The sequence below is a fragment of the Halichoeres trimaculatus genome, unplaced genomic scaffold, assembly GCF_033239565.1.
Source record: "Halichoeres trimaculatus isolate MK-OKI-2021-1 unplaced genomic scaffold, fHalTri1.1 fHalTri1_scaffold_7, whole genome shotgun sequence".
Classification (NCBI taxonomy): domain Eukaryota; kingdom Metazoa; phylum Chordata; class Actinopteri; order Labriformes; family Labridae; genus Halichoeres; species Halichoeres trimaculatus.
Window position 1 is genome coordinate 37,395,703 of NW_027437185.1, and position 22,609 is coordinate 37,418,311.

At 40.2% G+C, this 22,609-nt stretch overlaps 2 protein-coding genes across 4 annotated transcripts; one reads left to right on the forward strand and one right to left on the reverse strand.

Annotated features, from left to right (window-relative positions):
- The first annotated feature begins 276 nt into the window (after nucleotides 1–276).
- Nucleotides 277–12,942, forward strand: pcgf1 (polycomb group ring finger 1). 3 transcript variants are annotated; one of them, XM_074674347.1, is made up of 9 exons: nucleotides 277–383; nucleotides 2,898–3,003; nucleotides 3,093–3,245; nucleotides 3,378–3,449; nucleotides 5,356–5,461; nucleotides 5,541–5,583; nucleotides 9,577–9,663; nucleotides 12,508–12,588; nucleotides 12,821–12,942. In XM_074674347.1, the coding sequence occupies exons 1-9, from the start codon at nucleotides 297–299 to the stop codon at nucleotides 12,869–12,871; spliced, it is 786 nt and encodes a 261-aa protein (XP_074530448.1). In that variant the 5' UTR covers nucleotides 277–296; the 3' UTR covers nucleotides 12,872–12,942. The 3 variants fall into 3 exon arrangements, with proteins under 3 accessions (XP_074530448.1, XP_074530451.1, XP_074530449.1); XM_074674350.1 differs by having other exon boundaries at nucleotides 9,580–9,663; XM_074674348.1 differs by having other exon boundaries at nucleotides 2,901–3,003.
- A 6,763-nt stretch (nucleotides 12,943–19,705) lies between these two features.
- On the reverse strand, nucleotides 19,706–22,208 carry lbx2 (ladybird homeobox 2). Its single transcript, XM_074674450.1, has 2 exons — nucleotides 21,496–22,208; nucleotides 19,706–20,779 (listed from the first exon to the last, which is right to left on the reverse strand). Exons 1-2 carry the CDS (start codon nucleotides 21,818–21,820, stop codon nucleotides 20,313–20,315), a joined length of 792 nt encoding a protein of 263 aa, XP_074530551.1. The 5' UTR covers nucleotides 21,821–22,208; the 3' UTR covers nucleotides 19,706–20,312.
- Between the last annotated feature and the right edge of the window lie 401 nt (nucleotides 22,209–22,609).

The window sequence follows — 22,609 nt, forward strand, 5'->3', positions numbered from 1 at the left end:
TAGCTGATTCAGGGGTGATCAAGGATTAGGGTATAGACTTTCAGACTTTTAAATTTGAGTCGTTCTGGTACGTCTATTTCCGGTCTATATCTGGCATAGAGCCCAAGAAAAAAATAAAAGTTAAAAATAAATATATATTTTTTTAAATTTTGACTGATATTAAGGCGGCCTGACATGATTCAAAAGATTTCTGTTATTTTCATTTTTTCCCTTGTTTTTTATTTCGTACTTACCGCCCCCTTTGCTTTCACTAATATAAGTTCCGGTTTACCCGGAAGTAAGCATAATTCCCAAAGATGGCGGAACAAGGTCCGATGGCCATAGCGATGCGGCTCCGAAATCAGCTCCAGTCGGTGTACAAACTGGACCCACTGCGGAACGAGGTGAGTGGGCACGTTCTTCTACTTCCCTGACACTGTGGTGGAAGCAGACTTCGGGTTAAACCGCAGCAGAGAGGAGATAAACGCACGAATTGGCGGGAGATGGTTGTCGTCTCCACGGGAGAGGGAGAGCAATGCACGAGCGCTGCGAGAGAGCCGTGTGTGAGCATGCGCGGATGGGGGAGACGACCTGTGTTGTTCTTCTTCAGCGGAGCAGCGTGGAGGAAAAACATCAACAAACTGCTTTTTGACCCTTCTCAGGTCAAACGTTAAACTGTGTTTGTCATTTTTCCTGAATGGGAGTTGTAGTTCCAGTGATGTTTGAGTGAAGTGGTTCCGTTAAGCGTTTTCCTTCTTCCCTTCGTGCGCATATTGGAGTCACAGCAGTGTGTTTGGAACTGCCGCCTGTTTCTGTTCAGGACCAGTTGTCACCGTGTTGTTTAGTTGTATCAATAAAGTTATTTGGTAACAGTTTCCCTTCACAGATTCAAGAACCACATTTTGAACACACGCTTGAGCTTCAAACGCACAGATGGTCCGTGGACGTTAGACTGTGTTACACCGGTGTTTCGGTGGAAAAAGCTACCTCAAGTCCACTCTTTGAGTCTAAGCACTAATTCATATTAATTAGCTAATGATATGGTTTAGTGTTAATTTGACACATTTGTTGCTTATCCTTCCTGACTCTTAAGCCTTTTAGTTTTTAGAGTCAAATGTGACACCTGTATAGGCCTGTCACGATAACAAATTTTGCTATACGATAATTTTCCAAAATATTATCGCAGATAAACGATATTATTGTCAATATTTTTTTGATTTTTTTTCCCATTTTTTCATTGATGTAATTATGATAAATGGGATAATAAAGTGAGTACATCATATCAAAAGCCAGAAACTTTAATTTCTTAAGAGTATTTAACTGTAATTAAAAGGTCAGGGTCTTTTAAATAAAATAAATTAAACAAAAAATATAATAAATTTAACAAACAAGACAGAGAAAAAAAACAATGAAAATGAAATGGACTCTCTTTTAGAAAAAACTATGTCAATGAAAATAATTAATACTAATCAAAAACAATAAAACATAGACCCTGTCTCTAAAGAAAAAAAGAAACTCCAAAACAAAAACAACAATAAAAACTATAGCCTAAATAAAAGGGAGTTTATACAGTTCCTGAATTGTTTGTAACATGTACTTTTCCCCAGTCAATCCGTACTGTCTGTCAAACATTTTTAACATTTCTGGCTTTCAACCGTATTGAAGGGCTGCATTTCTTTGGTAATGTATCTGTCTTTGAGCGCCACCATTTGGAGCTTTTATTTCTATTTACTTTGCAGACCAAAAGCCTCAGTAAGAGCGGATTGTCAAAGAACAAGGCTCCGCTGCACCTCCCCTTCTTCTTCTTCGTCGCCACTATTTTCAAACAAATGCCACATATCAGCTGGTTGGTGTTCATGAGCTCACACTTTGTTCATTCTGATAAAAAACTAAATATTCCCACACTGGGACTGTGGCAGGCGGCTTAAGAACCGTATCTTTGGTGCCATCACTTATATTAGCGTGTGTTTCCTCCTTACCCCTCAGGACGCTGCTTCAGCTCTCTCCGTGTGTACGCACGAGCAGCCCCGTCGCAAAAGATCGCATTTTTGACAGATGCTCACTCCGCTATAAATCCGCTAAATCCGCTACAGAACCTATGCACCCTGATGTTAGGAAAGATAGACGTAGTGAGCCATCTTCTCATTCAGCCTCTTTGGTCCAAAGAGAGGAGGAAAACAAGCATGCAGCACGTGTCAGTTTATCCAGGCTGGCAAACTTACCGGGGACGTTTTTATTTATCATTGGGTTAATCGATTTATTGATAATCGTGACAGGCCTGCGTCTGCACAAACAGTTTAGCTTATTAACACTTAGAATGATAATTATAATAAGAGACATCCTTATTCTGTATAGGAGGAGTCAGTAAATACTTGACATGTACCTTCAACTTAATCATGGTTGCCAGTTTAGTCACTTTTAATTAGAAACCGTACTTTTAAAAAAAAATATTTCTTTCCCATACATCGTTCAAAGGTCAGGGCTTCTACAATTTATACATTTCTACAATTATAAGTCTCATTTTCCATGATTGTTGCACCAAAATTGTTGTTTAGTGTGTTGCTCATTGGTCTGCTGTCAAGTCAGTTTTCTTCTGATTTCTTTTTATGTGTCAAAAAACTGACTTTGATCGTATTTTTGTTTTATTTTATTGCTGCCCCCTTGGGCAGATCTCAACTACAAAATCTCAGTCACACATTAAAAGTTTGCCTGAATACATAGATTTTCCACAGTGATTTGAGCCTGAATGTGTCAGTGGAAAGTGGGCGTCCATGGGGAATGTAATTTAATAAGTCAGAGATTTTTTATCTGTGCTTCTGAGCCATGGTGTTTAAGGTTGCTGCTAATCAATAACTGATTGATCATTGAAGAGATGAGTGCGCACGTCTACAGATAAACACCTTTGTCTTTTTTCAAAGGAGGAGGTGAAGTTGAAGATCAAGGACCTGAATGAACACATCGTCTGCTACCTGTGTGCAGGTTACTTCATAGACGCCACAACAATTACAGAGTGTTTGCACACGTGTAAGTTTAACTTAGAAAAAAAAATCCAAAGATATGAAATGATAGATATAATGACGTGATGGATTTGATTTGTTTTCTTTCTTCAACAGTCTGTAAAAGCTGTATAGTTAAATACCTACAAACAAGCAAATATTGCCCGATGTGCAACATTAAAATCCACGAAACGCAGCCTTTACTCAACCTCAAACTGGATCGAGTGATGCAGGATATCGTCTACAAACTGGTGCCTGGACTACAAGAAAGTACGTAAAAAGCTGTCTTCATGGTGACCTTCCAACAAGACTGTTTTTATTTTGGAGCTACGGTGTTTCAGTTTCTACCTCCTGTTCTCAGCATATTGAAATAATCTAATCTAATTTGATCTAATTATCCAGGCGAAGACAAAAGAATAAAAGAATTTTATCAATCGCGGGGATTAGAGAGAGTCATCCAACCCTCTGGAGATGGTAGGGCATCGTTTCATCAACCTCTCAGTCCAATCTGTGTGTACAAATCTGTGGAGTTAGAGAGGATACTGAGAAGACAGGAGCACAAGTAGTACCAAGCTAAAACAATGACTTCAGTGTTTGGTATTGAAAAAAAATTTGGGAAGGAAAAACATATCCTGGAAATGAAAAAAAAAAAAAATTGGCATTGAAAACATGTATAATTGTATAAAAATCTAATGGCATCAAAACAGGAAATGGTATTGATAATGTTTTGCTGAAGTAGAAAAGTTCATCAAATGTTAAATAGTTTATTTTTTCAATTTTTGCATTCCTATTTTTTTATATTAAAACCATATTTTATGTTTCTGATATCACTGTTTGGACAATAAGTCTGTAATTTCAATTATGTGTTTCTTTTTTGATCACACTTTCTTCTGTTGCTTACTGTCACTCTTTAGTTTCAACTTCCTGTCACTCTCTTGGCGTGGAGGGGAGGGTTTGGGGAGAAGGTTTAGGATGATGTAATTTGCATATTATTTGCATATTCTTGTCGAATAACACAGCACTCTGCTGAACCCCCACAGAACTACGAGACCTTTAATGGTGTGACACCTACAGTTCACCTGGAGCTCCAAAACCAGGAGTTTATCTGTTATTCTGGTGTTATTCATCAAGAAGGCAGATGGACTAAATTTAATTAAAATTTTTTATAACAAGCTAGTCAGTGTTCGCTCTTTATCTAGCTAATAACTGTGGCTAAGAAAGAGTTAAGCTCTGTGATTTTTTTTTTTTTGAGGCCAACGTCATTGCTGACAGGCCATCCTAAATGTACTAACTCAAAATATTAATCAGCATCAATCTTCAGCGCAGTCAAATCAGCAGGAGGAAACAGAAACTCCAAAACAAACTGCACATACGGAGGATTATTAAATCATTTACATAATTGGTGGTTTTTGGTGCTTCAGATGAACTTGTGGATGTCTAAAGCTGTGTTTCCACCAAGCAGACCGGTTCGGTTCGTCTCGGTACGGCACACATTTTGTGGCGTTTCCACTGACTTATCCCGGGACAGATCTCCAAATGACCGAGACGAGCCGTCCCACTTTTTGGGACCCTTTCGTATGGGAGCCAGACTGAACCGATCCGCTCTCAGAAGGTGGAGCTACAACACTGCAGACCGTTGATTGGTCAAAAGAATCATCACTTACCCCGACAGCGGCTGCATTTCTCCTGGCGGCTCACAGACTTCTCTGAAACAAAGTTTGATTGTTCTTTGTATCAAAGAGCTACATGACAATCACAGAGAGGACGAAATGCTGCATGTCTTCATCTGTGCACTTTGTTTACTGTGTCGCGTTTTTCTTCTTTGTTGGATTTATTAGCGGGTAAACTGTGTCACACTGCTACAGCGTCATGCTGTTGTTTAACAGCTGCAGCTTTCAGCATCCAGCTTTCACGCCGCCTACCACGAGAGGAAACAGTTTGCTGTGAAAACAGGATCAGGATCAGGCTTAACTGTACTAAACCGTGCCAAACTGTACTGAACCGAACTGGACTACCCGGTGAAAAGGCAGCTTCAGAGGGCCTCCAGAGTCCTGTAAAACCGGTCCAGCAGAGTGCTGCTGTATTTACCATTAATATGCAAATGATAAGCAAATCATGCCAACCCAGCCTTTACCTTAAAACCATGCCCTCCACACCGAAAGAGTGACAGAGAGTTGAATTTGAAAGCAAAAAACATCATTGAAATTATAAACTGTCATTGATCAAACAGTGATATTGAGAAAATACCATGTGATTTTAATTTAAGACATCAGAATGCAAAAATGTATACAAATGAAATGATTTTTTTTCTTTTTTTTGTCGCTGCAGCTGATAAAAGTTTGTCTGAATCTAACTCTGTCCTAACTTTTCCTCCTAACAGACGCTGTCCCCGATGCTACAGGTTTACCATACACAAGCTTTGACCATTCAAAGGCTCATTTTTACCGATACGATGAACAAGTTTCACTCTGTTTAGAAAGACTAAGGTGAGTTTATCACATGTGGGTTGTGTTTTTTTATGTCTGGGAAGCTGGAGAAGTTAAACTGCTTTGTCCGTCTTCACAGTTCGTCGCTCTCTGGGAAAGACAAGACGAAATTTACGCTCCAGGTAAGTGACGCATACTCATAATCTGTCTGTGTTTATCACTGAATCTAAAGAAAGTCTGAGCCTCCCAGCTCTCAGGTCTGCACAAACATTAGAAACACGTCTCTTGGAGCAAATACTCGAAGCCGTCATGAGTCATTTTCTGACCAGACTGCTCAGAGAAAACATGGCACGGTGACATCTGCAGCTCCAGCAGAAAGCAGCGCTGCGAGCTGGTTACTCTGGCTGCCTCACACTAACAAAGAGACGCGGATAAGTGGGAGAGGTTGACCACTGAGACATAAAATCATTTCTAACTTCAAAACCAAACTGGTAGTTTCTCAAAGACGGGGGATTAGGGAGAAATGAGGTGTGGTTTTTTCTTAAACATTGAGGCAAAACTTGAGGTTTGATGGCGAAGCTGTTGAGTCAGAGTTTGATAATTAGTGCTGACGCTTTGGAAAAAGACAAAAAGATCACAGCAGTGTCATTATGTCCAACAAATTCATCACATTTACAGCTTTTTATTCAGCTCTGAACGGTTAAAGACTGTTGGACAAATTATGTGGGAAAATCTGGCTGTTTGACGTCTCATTTCTTTGATTTAGATGCAGATAAATGTCGTATTTTTATGCTTTTCTCTTTCTTGGTGTTTTTATTCTCACAGTTTTTGCACCAATCAGCTCTTACATGGGTTTAAAAGTAGCTTACAAACTAATTTCAAACCCACCAAGCTGCAAAAAGTGCCGCCTTGTCAGATATTAACGGGGTTTCCCTCTGTGACTGAATCCCCCTGATGGGCTCATTTATCAGAGTGTGTGTGTGTGAGTGTGTGTGAGTTAAGAGACGTGGGGTTGTGTCGGACAAACCTTTGACTAATGTGAACAAAGATCACCTGAAAAGCAGCTTAAATAAAAACTAGAAAGGTGCATTTCTTTGCAGAAAATGCGTTGAAATGCCGACACCTAATACAGCAATGCAAAACTGTGAAATTACATGCACAAAAGCAGTGCACGACAGCTGAAAATGCACATTATGTAAAAGAAAAATTGCATTAAGTTGTTAGATAGAGCTAAGAATGAGAAAATGTGAAATAATATTGCACAGAGCTGCAAAAACATTTGCCTTTCCACGTGTTCTTGTTTTGCAAGAAAGTGAGGAGATGCTGCACGACGAGCAGAATCTGTAAGCCGTAAAAAAACGCAGTTGTTGCGCAAAAACATTGATGGCTGTGAAAAATGTAAAAACACTATGGGTGGCGGAAGACTCTGAGGAACACAAATATGTGTTTTTATGCACGTTCTGTGAAAAATGAACGAGTTACAAACGGGGTACAGAGACGAGAATCATGGGCCAACGCAGACTTCTCCTTGTCTGGCAGACAGACGATTCCCTCGTACTCCTGTCGGTCTGAAGCCGTCTGAGCAAAAACTGTCCATCTGTTGAGTTAGAAAATGGGGTTTGTTTGAAAGAAGAGGGCTGTAGCTACGTTTTCATGTACAAACCATGTGTGTACAATGAAGTATGAGGACGTTATGAGTGTTTTTAGCAAAAAAAATTCAGGCGGAATCCGTCAGTGCTGCGCGCTCTAACTGGTCTCGTGACACGCTGTAACTGTGCGTTCACACCAAAAGAGGCAAAAGCGGCAAGCACGCCAGAGACAGCAGACAGCGGCAAAAGCGGCTAAATGTTTTAGCCGCTTTGGCCGCTCGTCACGTGACTGACGTCAGAGTAAAATGGCGCTTGTCATTTAAAGGAGCTGCACAGCGACTTCTTCACAGCAGCAGCTGTTTGCTTTTGGTCAACTTCAGTTAAAGGCATGAAGATAATAAAATCACCGTCTGATCAGTGACGAGCGGATTGAGAGGCAGGAAGCAGTTTACAAAGGAGATAATATTGATTTATCCACAACATCAAACTTTTACAGTTTGAAATATACTAAAATTCTGTGTGTGTTCTATAATCCTAAAGAGAAATACCCAGGAGCCGGACTCGATGTTAATCTTTTAATCAATAAATCAAACCCCTGCGCAGCCTGTGCGTATTCCCCTTTCCAAAATAAATCACAACCAAAATAAAACAATAATCCCAATGTTCATAAAACCAAAATCATGAAAAAGTTCCAAACTAACAAAAAAATACAAGCTGTCCTTCTTCACACTATTTTAAACGCTCCTTTAATCCTGTTTTTCTGGTCCTCTTAAGTCTGTATCACAAAACAACGTTGATCCACAAGAAACGAAAGATAAATCCTCAAGGAAGAAAAAAGGTCGCCAAAAACAGGCAAGTGTCTGTTCAGATCCCGGCACACAGTCCGGTATGAAGCCATCCAGAAGGATCCAGAAGGATCCAGCAGAGATTGTTTGGTAATAAAGAAACCTGCACCCCCGGCGTAAACCTCGGATCGTTGCTGGAAAAAGTTAGCTGGCCCTGGTGTCTTCTCATTCAGATGAAGCAAGAAATGCTAGCATGCTAGGCTAGGCTACGTCTTTGCCACAGACTACACTTCACTTTGCTATTTTCTGCTGTTACTGCACATTTTTTAACTCACCAGAACAATCCACCTCCTCCACCACACAATTTTTTGTTGTTGGTCGCGGTAGCTAAAAAGGCGGACATTAAAAAGAACAGGATGAGCCTGAACACAGTTTATGAGCTTTTCTGTTTCCATGAGGAGCTAGGAACCAAAGTTACATGCGTTGTTCCTTAGGGCCAGCTTGGTCAAAGGACATCTCTCCTCTGATTGGTTGCCACCGTTTGCCGCTGAACTGCATCACAGCTAATTACCATAAAGTTGACCGAGGCTCAACTTCTCATCTGGTGACGCTTTAGACGCTCAGGACGCTGGCGCTTGCCGCTTTTGTCTGTCTTGCCTCTTTTGGTGTGAACACACAGTAAGACTCTGAAACTGCTGTATTCCTAGTGCTGCTTAAACCATGATATCTTAATAACTGTAGAAGGTAACAGAAAGCTAAAGACATGAAAAAATCATGGAGAGATGTGGGAACATTTTAACGCAAGAATGAAGTCTGTAGGTGGAAGTCTGTGGAAGCTGTAGAGTCTCAAAGTTGAAGCAGTTTTAAGCAGAGCTGAACATGCTGCACATGCTATGGTCGGCCACCAGAGGGCAGTGTTGTTACACAGATACATGTGATAAACTGTGTTTCATCTATTTCTGGGTTTAAATGAAGTCTTTGAGCTGCTTATGCTTTGATTTTCTCCCAGTTTGAAAGTGGGAAGAAGTTTTAAAATGCTCCAGCTGGTGAAGATGTTTGATTTTATCCTAAAGCGTCTGTCGTCTAAACTTTGAATCATCTGTGAAAAAACAAAATCAAAGGAAAAATCTGAAAAATAATGCAGGAAGTCATTCGAGGATGAGTGATCAGATGTCTGCTGTTCATGAAAGGACACCATCGTGAACTCAAACGCCTCTTTGACCCCTTTTCTAAATCTAAAATGTTGTTTATTGTTGTGTCTAAAGTTACCTGACGTAATGGGATCGCGCGGTTTTATCGGTTCAATTCCTGACGACTCTGGATCAGCAGCTCTGTCTCTCCAAACCTCTGTGTGATCCTGTCAAACGGGACGCTACGTGTGATCCGTCTGCCAAGCACGCTCAGTCCGCGCCGCGCTCGGGGTCTGAATTAGACCCGTAACCTTTGGTGCGTGCTGTTCTCCGTGTGCTGCGAGTTCATCATAATCCACAGTTTTTACAGAGGTGGGAACGCAGCAGCAGTGTTTAACGACTCGCTGTGTCAGACTTTATCCAGGAGGGAAATGGAAGTTAAGTTTGTGGTTTTGGAGCGAGAAATTTACCAGAGAGGACGGGAAACATTTCCCTCCTCTGGGAATCAAACTGGGACAGGAACAGGCTGAACTCTGTGTCTACTTGTTGAATTTATTTATTTAAACAATGGTTAGATCATTAAATACTAAATTAAGTGATGCACTAACTTTCTTGTATTGTTTTGCTTCTTTAAAGTGTATAAGTTGACGTTCATGTTGTTCCCTCTGCAGCAGAAGTTTGTTCGCTGTTCGGTGCGAGCAGAAGTCAGACACCTACGGAAAGTTCTCTGTCATCGGTTAAACGTGGAAAAACACCAGGTACAGTTTAATCAAAGTTAATTCACACACCCTGAGATTAAAATCTGACCTCTCACAGTCTAATCTCACTGACATATTTATTAACTGTGAATTAAAAATTCAGTTCTGTATTTAACTTCTTCTTTTGGTAATTTCTGTAAAATCCGTCTCATTGAGCTCAAACCCGAGATGACATGACATCGAAGCTCACCTGTCCCTCAGGTGTCTCTGATCCCAGGTGATCAGTGGTCAATTTTCTACAGTGTTACATAGGGATGGGTACCGAATTATTAAAGTGGAAAGAAAACTTTATTATTAAACAAATTAATATTTTATACCACATGAGCCCAAAAAAGTACCAAAAAATTGGTATTGTTGAGTACTGGTACCCATACCTGCTGCGTAAACATCAGCAAACTGCTTCTGACCAAGGAACATGTTCTCCACCAGGGGGCGATATGGAGGAGCATTTATTTATTTATTGTATTAGTTTATTCAACAGGGACCATGCAAAACAAAGAAAACTGTCAAGCTAGCGTTAGCTATGGAGCTAATTTTTATCTATGGTCCCTCAGCAGGAAGATGTAAAAAAAAACATAAACAAGCAAACTTGCGTGGAGCCAAAATAGGGACAATAATACCACACACAGAATAATCTCACGAGTGGTGTACATGATTTCACACGCGCTGTATTTGACTACTGCGCGCTGATTTGAAACCCGCGAGCTCAAGAGGTTCTGCTCTCACTCCCGGAGAAGAAGCTTTGCTTGCTCAAGGGTTGTTTCTGCGTTCGCGGTGCACACAGTACACGCACGCGAGACGCAGCTTCCACTCGCTTGTGCTGCTCTTTGATTGACAGCTCTCAGGCTCGTGAGACGTCATTTTGTGTGTGATGTTATTGGCCCTATTTTGACTCCATAACTAGCACTTTAAATAAAACATACTCAACTTAAAAAAAAAAAACATTTAAAAAGACATTTCATTGACTGTAGTTCGATGCATTTAGAGGATTTAAATCAATGATCACATGACTGTTTACCTGGGGCCATAATTGCAGATTACCTTTAAAAACACTGAGGCCTGTACAGCTCTGACCGAAAATGCAGACCGTCCAAGCGCAGTTTTTCTAAGTTTAGCTGAGCAGTCTCCTGATTATATCGCAGGATCCAGATTTTTTTCAATTTCAGATTATTTTACAAAATTTCTCCTCTCCAATTTTCTGTGATTTCTTTATACAGGCAGCCTATGCATAACCCAAATACAGTTTGGTGAAATGTTCATATTCAGCAAACTTGTTCCTAGGTAATGATCTAATACAATTTTTCTCAATGTGGGGTCTTCAAACCATAGCTTGGGGGGGTGGGATGGGAATCAAAAACCAATTCCAGTTGAGAATTGTTGACATTTCCATCATGTACTGGACAGAACACTGGACATTTTTGTTGAAGACTGGCTTCCTCTAAAGAACTATTTTGGATTTGAATGGTTATTAAAAAAAAACTGACTTTGGTGGCGATGGTTCTGTGAACTCAAAGATTGATATCCCCCTAGAAACTTAATTTCTTCTTTTTCTTTTTCTTTTTATTTCATTTTATTTTATTTTATATATATTTTTCTTCTTTTTTTAAATGTATTTATTTTATTTTTTTCATTTATTTTCTCTTTTATTTATTGTTTTTTATTATTATTATTGTTATTATTATTATTATTATTATTATTATTATTATTATTATTATTATTATCCTTTTTTGTAAATTAAAATGACAATGAAAATAAATGGTTTAAAAAAAAAAAGATAATTAAATCCCTTATCAATTCCATTCAATTGACACGGTTCAGAAGTGTCAGCATTGTAGCTTAATTTTAATTACACCTAATGCACAGCCTTAAGAAAGTGGAAACACCAGCAACTTGCAGAAGTAGTGTATTGGGATGTATGTTTGGCATTATTGCCGCTGAAAATCAGTGAAAATCAGAGCATTTGCCCCCGTGCAAAATGTGCTGGAATCGTTAAAGAATTGGATGGAATAGCAGGATTGTTAACAGCGTTTGTATTGATAAAATCTTTTCAATTCCCATCCCTACTTGGGGGTTTGCAGAATAATTTAACAACAATTGTAAATGTTTGCTATATCACTGAAATGGCATAGCAGCAAACTGGGAACTCTTGCACCAATAGCATTAGCATTTTTTTTCCAACACTCTCGCCCAATTTAGTTTTGTGCCATTAGATCAATTCTCAGATGATTTTATGTTTTTTTCTTGAAAATAAAAATCATTTTTGCCACTTGAGAGCTGTTTATCATATTTTAACCACCTCAGAGGGCAGTTAAGTGGGTTTGCCAACCACGAAGACACTGTGGCACTTCAACCAATAGACCACGAGGGGGAAGACCACCCCTGCCCCCCCTGTGGGCACACCACTGCCTCAGAGTCAACATTTTCTCAAAGTTTACAAAATGTTTGGAAAGTTTACATGTAGCTTATTCTATCGCTGCAAATACATTACTGAATAGTGTTAGTGATCTGTGGTTTGATAGAAAGAATCGTGGGTATAATCGACAATGTTAAACTAAAAACAGGAAGTGTTTTTACTCTTTCTTTGATCCTTTTCTCATGGATTAATCTGAAACCTGAAAGAGTTTGTTAGTGATGATAATAAACCAACCTGATGTTTCCTCCTCTCGTTTCTCCCGCTGAGGGTCTGGCTCCCAGTCTGCGGTCTCTCTGTGGATCCAGTTCAGTTTGTCGTTTTTATAAAAAGTGTTTTCATAACTGTGGATTAGCCACGCTAACTCAAAGAGCTAATGGACCGCGCACATGTTCCTAATGTTGATCAAATCTGTTTGTGTGGTCCCCCCGTAGGTCCAGATGTTGTTCAATAACGAGTCACTTCCTGATCACATGACCATGAAGCGGTTATGGCTCTCACACTGGTTTGGCAAGGTACAGTACAGCCACTGTTGGCTCACACCAACACATGTCACACATTCCTGCACACGGCTACAGACTCTTTCCACGCAGATCATTACAGTCCAGCTAAAGGAGAGCTCTGACCTTCAGTTTTTACGGTTTCAGAGCTGAATGTGTTTGAATTAATGTATAAACTCTTAAAATAACATTATTTATGTTCATGTGCACGTCTTTAAAGTCACATTTCAATCTGTTTTGTCCTCAGGCTCAGCCGTTAGTTCTTCACTACACCATCAAGGACAAAAGGAGCAGATAGGGATGGTTTTTACTCGGGGGACAGCTGTACATATTTTGTACCATACATATTCTATTTTAATAGTGTTTGTGTACATAAACTTATTTTCCTTGTTTTGTATTTTTGAAAATAAATTTGAAATTTGAAAATTAACAGTTTGGATTGTGTGAAAGTTTCTGACACTTTTTTTATTTCTAAAACTTTTTGATACCTTCTTTAATGTCATATTTACATGTTTAAAATCCTGAGCTTTTCACCCCAACTTTAACTTTCTGCAAAGGCTGAAACGTTTCTTTAACACGTTTCTTTCTCTTGGTTAAAGTCTGTCTGCGTTGGTTTTAATCTCATGTTTCTGAGCAGCTTTGTGTCTCTGGATGCTGCATTTTTCCTCCGTTCCTCCTCAGACCGGCTCACTCCGTCAAAGTTTCTCTGGGATTGTGAGAAACGATCATTTTTAAAGTCCAGACTGGACCCTGGCTTGGCCGTCTGCTCTGGTTTCGAGGCCGTACCTGTCAGCTCTGGCTCATCTTTGGGGTTATTGTCTTACTGGAGGATAAATCATCGCTTCACGCTGCAGCAGGATGCAGCGGAGGAATTTCCTCCTGTGTTTAGCTCACACTCTGCTCTTCTGGGGCCCGTTGCTGAGATATCCCAGCTCCATCCTCGGTTTCCCTCTGGTAGATTTAGTGTTTCTGGTTGTTTTTGGAGGCTCTCTTTTCATCTCCTCACACCGTCTCTGCAGCTCCACGCTCTGCTCCTTTCTTTAAGAGCCTCTTTTCTCCACCGTGTAACATGAATCTCATTCTGCGTCCTCACTCGTCTCTTGGCACAGATCTTCACTTGTGCTCGTCTCTCACAGACGCTCAGCCTGCTCCGGGCAGATTTACAGCTTTGTCATGCTCTGTCCATTTTTATAATTCAGCAAACTGTAATCCAAGAGATACTCAGGGCCTCGGACGTTCGCTCGTTTCTCAGCTTATTGTTAATGTGTCAAAAACTGAGTGAGGAAATCACATCTTACTGCAAAAAACTGAAATCTTTTTGTCTTATTTTCAGCCGAAAATGTCTTTTTAGACTTAATCTGAGCCACATTCACCTGAGCAGTCCAGAAAAATGTCTTGTTTCAAGTTATTTAAAGACAAAAATGAGGTCTGAATTTCTGTAACATGAAAAAAAAAATCTGCAAATGGAACAAGAGAAAAGTTTCTTGGAGAAAAACATCTTGAAACCTCATTTTTCTTGACTGATAAGTTGAATGTCACTCTGACAAGTATAATAAGACTATTTTTACGTGGAAAAAGACAAAAACACTTGATAAGATTTGAGTTTTTTGCAGCGTAAGAGTGGTCCTAGAAGTAAACGAGGGGAAATTCTCAAACTTCAAAAAGAAAATAACTTTAAACAGCCACATGTGGAAGATTTATCACTTTAATCTTTTCCGGTGACTTTTTTTTTCCTGTATAGTGTTTTTTTTTTAGTCTAGTACTTTTTCCAAATTAAAAATAACCACTTATTTTCAACATTTACTTTACACACACTTTGCAGTTGAGGCATTATTTGCTTAACTGAAGCTAAAATGTTCGTCTTTTAACCTTTCAAAAAAGCTAATCCTGCACCTTTCAGCTGCAGGATTTGCTTTTTTAAATTCCTTATCATTTGAGGATGGGTACAGAATTAATAATAATAATAATAATGATAATAATACATTTTATTTGTAAAGCACTTTTCATCAAAGTGATCTCAAAGTGCGACAGTAAAAAAAGGTTAAAAACAACAACAAGGTTACAAACAGGTAAGATGCCTCCAGGGAAAGCTTTTTTAAAAAGAAAGGTTTTCAGGCCCTTCTTAAAAGAGTACGTTGCTTGTTGAATTAAGCACTTTTAACAGTACTTACCTAATTCTGACTGTAATACTGAGTACAGTAGAAAAAACTGAAATATTTAGAAGTGTTTTTGTCTCATTTTCAGGAGAAAGTTGTCTTGTTATACTTAATATAAGACACATTCACCTGACCTGTCCAGAAAAATGTTTTATTTCAAGTTATTTAAAGACAAAATGAGGTCTGAATTGCTGTAACAAGTCGATGAAAAATCTGCCAATGTGAAGAAGAGAAAAGTTTCTTGTATTGAAGCATTATTCTGATTTCAAGCAAATTTTTCTTGCTCCATTGGCAAATTTTATTTAACTTGTTACTGGAAAATCAGACCTCATTTAGTCTTTAAATAACTTGAAACAAGACATTTTTCTGGATTGGTTGATTTGATTTGGCTCATATCGAGTAAAAGAAAAGACAATATTGATTTAAAATAAGACAAAAATACTTGACAAGATTTCACTTGCACCGATTATCGGGGCTGATATTTGGCATTTTGGGGCATATCGGCGTCTGCCTTTTTAAATCCGACAGCCGATACGAAACCCACAAAACTGTGTTGTTTGTGCTCTGATGCTTCTCTGCACAGAGTTTCTCCCTGTCTACACTACGGAAGCCCTGAATGGTCATTTAAAATCAGTAATATAAAAGCAAACAGAAAATTAACGCAGCTGCTTTACATGCCTGTAAAAGGCAGCACACACTCAGTTGTTTCCAGTTTCATTGCAGTTGCATTGAAACTTTGAAAAACTTTATTTACAGTAGAAAACTTTAGCTTTTTCTTTTTTTTTCTTTTTTTTTTTCTTTTTCCATTTATCTTTATAAAACATGCTGCTGAGCCTGGGAGCTGTTTGATAAACATATACTTGAAGGCATTTGAATGAAGTTGAGTGTTGGAGTTTGTGTTCAAAATTTTTGACGCCAATATTTTCACTTTTACTGCAAATGAATATCGGTATCGATATCAGTTATCAGCCTTCTTACCGACTAATAATCAGTATCATATCGGTCCCCAAAAAATACATATCGGTCTATCTCTAGTACCGATTAACATAAAATCAAACGGTGCCATGTTTAGGTCCCTAAACGCATCCTTGTGACTGTGAGGGAGAGGGAGAGTAGGAGATTTTCCACGCAGGACATGAACGCAGCATTGCAAGTTTATATATTGAGAAAAAAAATATGTTAAATTGGAAAAATTGAGGTTTCATTTTTAAACAAATTAATATTTTTTACCACATAAACGCACAAAAGTACCAGAAATTGGTACCAGGTCGGCAGAAAGTGGGATTGATCTGGTTTCCCATTGGAGCCGAGGCCCCTTCAGACCCTGCTTCCTCACCTAGGGACGTAGCGTTTTAGCTTTCCTGTGGCTTTGTGCTCTCTTGTTGAGAAATCAGGAGGAAGTGTGAGGTTTTATTTGTTAGGTTTTCTGATCCCAAACAGATGGATATATTATTTTTTTTTCTGTAACCTTCCTCTAAATGAGCTCAGCCTCACGTTAAACCAACACACGGACTGCTCCTTTAAACACCACAACATGTAAAAGCAGCTCAGGCCAACTGGCTCCCCTCCTGGTCTGTAAATGTTTATGTGACACGCGGACTGCGCTGGTGTTTTATGGCTCTGTTCAGAGCCTCGTATGAAAAGCGTGCCGTGGTTTTTCTGCAGTCTGCTGAGGAGTCCTGACCAGGACCCAAACCTCAAACCTCTCTGTCTGAGCTCACAGAGGTCTATCTCTGCTCAGAGCTCTGTTTCATGCCGAGTGTAGTCACCAGGTGGCGCACTTGGTGCTGTTTTCAGCAGGAGGCCTTGATGAGCCTGTGCAGAGTGGAGGTTCAGACTCTGATAACCTGACTCAGACTGTCTCTCTTCTCTGTCTGCTGCAGCCGAGACATCCAAACCAGGAGAGAAATTTCTCAGGAGATAGCCAGCTCCACGTTGAGGATCATCTACGGTGTCTGATTTTATTCAACTGGAGCACAAAGACTGATAACAACGCCTGGGGTTTATGGGCCTTAAAGGTCAGAAGCTGAACAGGAAGTTAGAGTTTCATATGAAAGAGGAGCTGGGGTCAGAAACCTGGATAAAGCAACTCTGCAGATTTTTGTTAAAATTAACTCTTAAAAATAATCTAAATATTCCTCCTGTGACCTCCACACCGTCCTGGATTAAACCCCAAACCCTCAGACGATCCAAACTGAGCCTGTGGCTGCGTCTTTAAATTATGGGTCATAATAAACCACCTGAACACCTGCACACAAGCCAGCAGCATTCTGACACACACACACTCTCACACACTCACACACACACACTGATGCATTATGCATGTTCCCCCAGCCACCTTTACACGCCTCCTGTTCGTCCCCTCAGGGCCTCAAATGATGAAGAAACAATAACTCCCTGATGACCTGACCTTTGGGCTAAAAGAGTGTTTCAGGCCTCAGACGAAAGGTTTTCACCTCTGATCCGCTGAGAGTCTGAGTCTAACACCGAGGAGGAATAAACATCCACACAACCACACAGAGAAATAACACTGATTATTTTGGAAAGACGGTTTTTTCACTCTTCAAAAACTAATGATCAAAATCAGGATCATAGAATTTTGTTTAAAATAATCTAAAAAAAGAAAATAACCAAAAACTAAAACCTGACAGTGTGTTTGTGCAGATATTAAAATTATTTCTTATTATTTTTCTCTTCCCTAACCCAGTCCCAAACATTTTCAGTCTGAATCTTCCTCCTCTGACTTTTATTTAAAGCTCTATCCTCCATGTTTGTCCCTGCTGCCAGCGCAGAGTGGCTCCACAATAAGAGGCCTACTTGACTTTTCAACCTCCACGATTCCACACCATTAGTCCCATTGTGCGCGCAAGCCTGCTCCGTTTCTAAAGACACCATAAAAAAAAGAAAATCTGTTCTCATAATCCCCTTTAGGTTTCCTCTCCAAAATCCTTTAAATCTTCGTTTTTTCCTTTTTTTTTTTAAATTGTAATTCTTCGACAGAAGGTGGCTGCGCTGTGATGTCTTTATTTCATCTGTTTTTACCGCTTTTCACCGATCATGGAGAAGAAATTCCTAAACATAAATCAAATCAATTTGGAATATGTCTTTTTTTATTTTTTATCAATTTATTTTATTTTTCCATATATTTATTTCTTATTATTTTTATTTTATTTTTTACTTTTAAAATATTTGATTTGATTTCTATTTTTAACGCTCAATTTAATAATAAATTAGGTTCAGGAATTTAGGTGTTATTGGTTTAAGAGGTGAACTTTGATATAAAACAGTGTCAAAAAAATAAATCAAATCGATTTGGAATATGTCTTTTTTTATTTAAATGTGTTTTTATTTTTTTTAATTATTTATTTCTTATTTTTTGTTCATTTATTTTCAATATAATTTTATTTCGATTTTTTTTTATGCTCCATTCTGATAAAATAATTATAAACTAGGTTTAGGAATTAAGGTGTTATTGGTTTAAGAGGTGAACTTTGATATATAACAGTGTTAAAAAAAAATCATGACCAAAAAATAAATCAAATTGATTTGGAATATGTCTTTTTTTATATTCATGTATTTTTATTTATTTATTTTTTATTCATTTATTTTTTTTTATTTATTATTATTTATTATTTTTTGTTTTATTTCTATTTATTTTTTAAGCTTAATTTAAAAACAATAATTATAAATTAGGTTTAGGAATAAAGGTGATGGTTTAAGAGGTGAACTTTGACAGTGTCAAAAAAATCAAATCATATCCAAAAATTAAAAACAAACCGATATGGAATACGTATTTTTTATAATTATTATTTCAATGTTTTTTTATTTATAAACTTTTTATTTTTCATTTATTTATTTTTAATTTCATTTTTAATTTAATTCAATTTCATTTTTTACGCTCAATTCAAAAATATAAATTAGGTTTAAGAATTAAGGTGTTGTTTTAAGAGGTGGACTTTGATATAAAGCAGTGTCAAACGAATAAGTGAAATATATAATAACAAAATAAAAAATGGCTTCATCGATGCTGTCGTGCAGAGGAAATTTAAAGAAGATCATTTATTTTTACTGTAGCTTCTAGGACATAATTTGCGCGTTTGTGCGTAAAAATGTAACGAAATAAAACTCCGTGTCCTTTATTTTACAGTGCGCACTAACGCAGCAGTCTTGCATGTTTTAGTTTAGGAAAATAAAAACATTTTAGCACTTATTAACCAAGATAACACTCTGCTCCCTCCTCACTAAACATTTAACACACACTTCACACTCTCACACACACACGGCCTCGTCACAAAACAGTTGCAAATGGTCATCCAGCAGCAGCAGCAGCAGCACGTCGCATTTCCACCGCCTCCCATTGAGGTTTATTCATTAGTTCCCTCACACTAACACATTTGCTATTCATGGGGAGACTCTTCTCTCCTGCTAAACAAACCCGGGTTAGGGCTGGCAGATGCGTGCCATTATTGCGCGCCGCTCGCTCGGAGCTGTTTTCTGTGAAGCGAAGGCGGGTTCGGCTAATCAATCATGTCGGCTAAGTTGTGTTAAAGACGATTCATGGAAGCAGCAAGAAAACATATGGCGCAGGGGAGGGAGCAAGCTTTTCCTTAACACCGCGGCCAGACCGGGACCTTCTTGTGACAAGACGCATTCAAAGCCCGGGCAGAGAATGGGAAGAAAGGCGGCGCACGGCTGCTAATTGAAGCCGTGGCACTTGAGGGGCTGAAAGCAGGGGTCAATTATTCAAAGGGGGCAACAGTTAACCAAGCAGAGGAGGATGGATTTGATCTTTTCCCCTGATCTCTCAGAATAAAACAGACAAAAATCACCTTAAATTTTCTCCTCTTCCTCCCGTGTTTTGTCATTTTCTGCACAATCACCGCGCCGGAAGCGTCTTGAAATATCATATAACCTTTATTTACATAGATGCTGATTAAATAGAATGTTACAATAAAATTATCGCATAGGATGTTTGGTGTATTTATGTACAGAAGTCAGGGCGTGTGAGAGTTTGATGCCTCCTGTGCGCTGAGACCAGGGCCCTGCATGCTCGCAGAAACACTCCTTCCTCAAAACAACAGAAAGAAATCATTTTACACTGCATGGAGGAGGAAGAGAGGGATGCACGGACACCTCCACCACCACCACCACCACCACCCTCTGGAGGAGCTCATTTAAATATTTGGCAGATCCCGAGAATGCGAACAACTGTCAAACTAAAAGAATTGCACAACTTTCCTTCAAGAAAAAAAAAAAAACGAGCGTGAAAAATTCAAAAGTTTACAGTTTTCAGTCTCACAGTACCATCAGAGTCAGGTCTGTCTGCAGGGAAACCGGATATTCCTCAAATACTGTGGTGAAACTGAAACGACAGACTTGGAGAGCTTTACAAGTCCGGGTAATAAATTAAAACGGAGGAGAAAAAAAAGAGAAGGAGGAGAAGAAATTCTTGAGATGTCTTTTTATGGATGAATTCTCCGTTTCCTCTGGTGGTATCCGTGCAAAAGTTTGGGAAGAAAAATGCCCCCTTTTCAAGAACCTTCTCGCTGCTGCTGCTTGTGAAAACCACAGGCCAAATGACTCTCAATCGTCCACCTCGATTTCCTCATCGTCCTCCGAGAACTCATCTGTGGTTTGGTCTCTGGAGGACGAGGGGGACTGTGGGAAGGCCCGGTGTCCTTGGGAGGTCGGGGAGATACTTGGCGATCTAGCCTCGGGCTCCCCAACCTGCTGCGGGTCCTCAATGTTCTCCATGGTGACCAGCTTCTGCAGGGTCTGCGGGGTGATCTTCTTCAGGGACTCCACGTCCGCTTTCATCTCCTCCAGGTCCCGCTTGAGTTTGGCCCTGCGGTTTTGGAACCAGGTGATGACCTGCGCGTTGGAGAGCCCCAGCTGCTGCGCGATCTGGTCTCTGTCAGCCGGGGAGAGATATTTCTGGTACAGGAACCTCTTCTCCAGCTCGTAAATCTGGTGGTTCGTGAAGGCCGTCCGCGACTTTCTCCTCTTCTTCGACGTCTGTCTCTGCCCGAAGGAGTTGACGTGCTCACGACCTTGAGGTGGAAGAGGAAAAACATAGAAAGACGCATGAAACCAGCCACATGGGTCACTTCTAGTCCAAACCACTGCAGCAACACATGGCGCTGCGTAACAGGCCTAATCTGCAGCTTTGTTTACCCTTTTTATTTCAGAGTGTAATCCTGATTTAATCCCAAAACAAACTCATTAACACGTGTAAAGATCTGTCTGATAAACCAAACACAAGCTGTCTGCACTGACAGATAAAAACACAGCCGCCAAAACAAAACAAATGAGTCTTAATTTCCCACTTTTGTTCCCTGACTTAAATTCAATCTGGATTAACCTCAGATTATTATTCCAGCACCACAGCAGAAACGCGTGTGAGGCGTTAAAGTTGCTCTGTCAGTCTCTCCATGTTGGTGCCCCTCGCCCTGCATGTGTAGGCCATCATGGCCGATGGATTTCTCTGACAGCACGCAGGAGTTAATCCGCATTAGCAAGTTTTTACGCGCCCCTGATCCTGATCGTGAGTAATTTCACATTTCGAGCTGTGGCGTCACTTTGTTTCATTTCTCCTCTTCTGTTTTACGCATTCCTCTCCTGCTGTTTCCACATTTCACGTCAAAAACAAACGCAGCTAGCTCTAATCTGAGCAGAGAGTCTGAGGAGTGTTTTCTCTCAGTGACATCTTTCTAATTTTTGATTCTGTCTGAAAAAGAAGAAAGTGTTTGAGTGAGTGATTTCGTACCTTCTGCCGCCTGGATCACGCTGACTTCCAGCCCCTTGAACGTTTTGCTGGCCAGCTCCTCCAGCGCGCACAGCGGCGACGAGGGAGTGGTGATCCCGTTCCTCGCCGAGTTGGAGCCCGTCACTTTCTCCAGCACTCTGGGCGGACAGATACTGGCCACAGACTTCTTCACGGACGGTTTGTTGAGGATATCCTCGATGCTGAACGGCGTCAGAGGCTTGTTGGAGTTGGCCGGCGGTGGGAGCTGGTCTAGAGGAGCTCGCCTCCTCTCCTCGCCGCTGGACTGTAACACAGAACCTGCCTTCATGTCTTTACTGGAGGTCATCGCAGTCCTGAAGAGTCGCTGCTTCCACAAAAGTTGGTTATTTCATTCAAGAGGCAGTTCTCACGCGTCCACGAGTGTTTCCTCTGCTGCTCGAAGACCCCCTCTCTAGATTTGGACACCCAGAGCCGAATGCCGCAACTTAGCTCTCCGCAGAGCTTTCCTCCAAAATAACCATGCTCCGGGCGTAGCTGTGAAGGCAGCCGGACTGTATTCCCCTCAGAGAGCCGCAGTTCCTCTGCCAAGCTCCATGTAGATCTTTAACCAGCAGCAGACTGGAGAGGGAGAATCCCTGCGAGGAGAAAAAAGCTGTCCCGAGCAGCAAGAAGAAGAAAGCGACTGCTAACGAGTTATTGTTGATTGGGCGAAGTTCAATTAGAGAAACACTACACTACTTGCTGACCCGCTGCTGCGTCTTAAAGGGCCGGACCATAATAACTAATTGGACGTGGGGAGGAGGAGGAGTCTGCTGCTGCTGCTGCTGCTGCCGCGGAGGAGGACGATGCCCTGAAATGTTTATGCATCTGTTTCCCTCTGCTGGTGTGTGCTGTGAGAAAGGGAGAGTTGATGGCCGTGGAAATAAAAAACACACCAGCACCTTTTAGCTTTAAAGAAAGTTTGCAGGAACATTCAGCTAACGGTGACCCCTGCTTTCATATTTATCCTGTCGTGTTCGTGCGTAATTACGCACCGCGCGTAAGGCGTAAATTGCGCAATTTGGAGGTATGTGGCACAGAAATTTGGCTTCACGTGGAAACTGTGAGCACAATTAATTGAAATGATGTGATTCAA

What these genes read in the sequence shown, in the direction of transcription:
- lbx2 (XM_074674450.1), bottom strand. Translation starts at nt 21,820, where the DNA reads ATGACCTCCAGTAAAGACATGAAGGCAGGTTCTGTGTTACAGTCCAGC. An exon ending in CGTGATCCAGGCGGCAGAAG is followed by an intron (nt 20,780 to 21,495) that starts GTACGAAATCAC and finishes TTCCACCTCAAG; the next exon opens with GTCGTGAGCACGTCAACTCC.
- pcgf1 (XM_074674347.1), top strand. Translation starts at nt 297, where the DNA reads ATGGCGGAACAAGGTCCGATGGCCATAGCGATGCGGCTCCGAAATCAG. An exon ending in TACAGAGTGTTTGCACACGT is followed by an intron (nt 3,004 to 3,092) that starts GTAAGTTTAACT and finishes TTTCTTCAACAG; the next exon opens with TCTGTAAAAGCTGTATAGTT. An exon ending in CATCCAACCCTCTGGAGATG is followed by an intron (nt 3,450 to 5,355) that starts GTAGGGCATCGT and finishes TCCTCCTAACAG; the next exon opens with ACGCTGTCCCCGATGCTACA.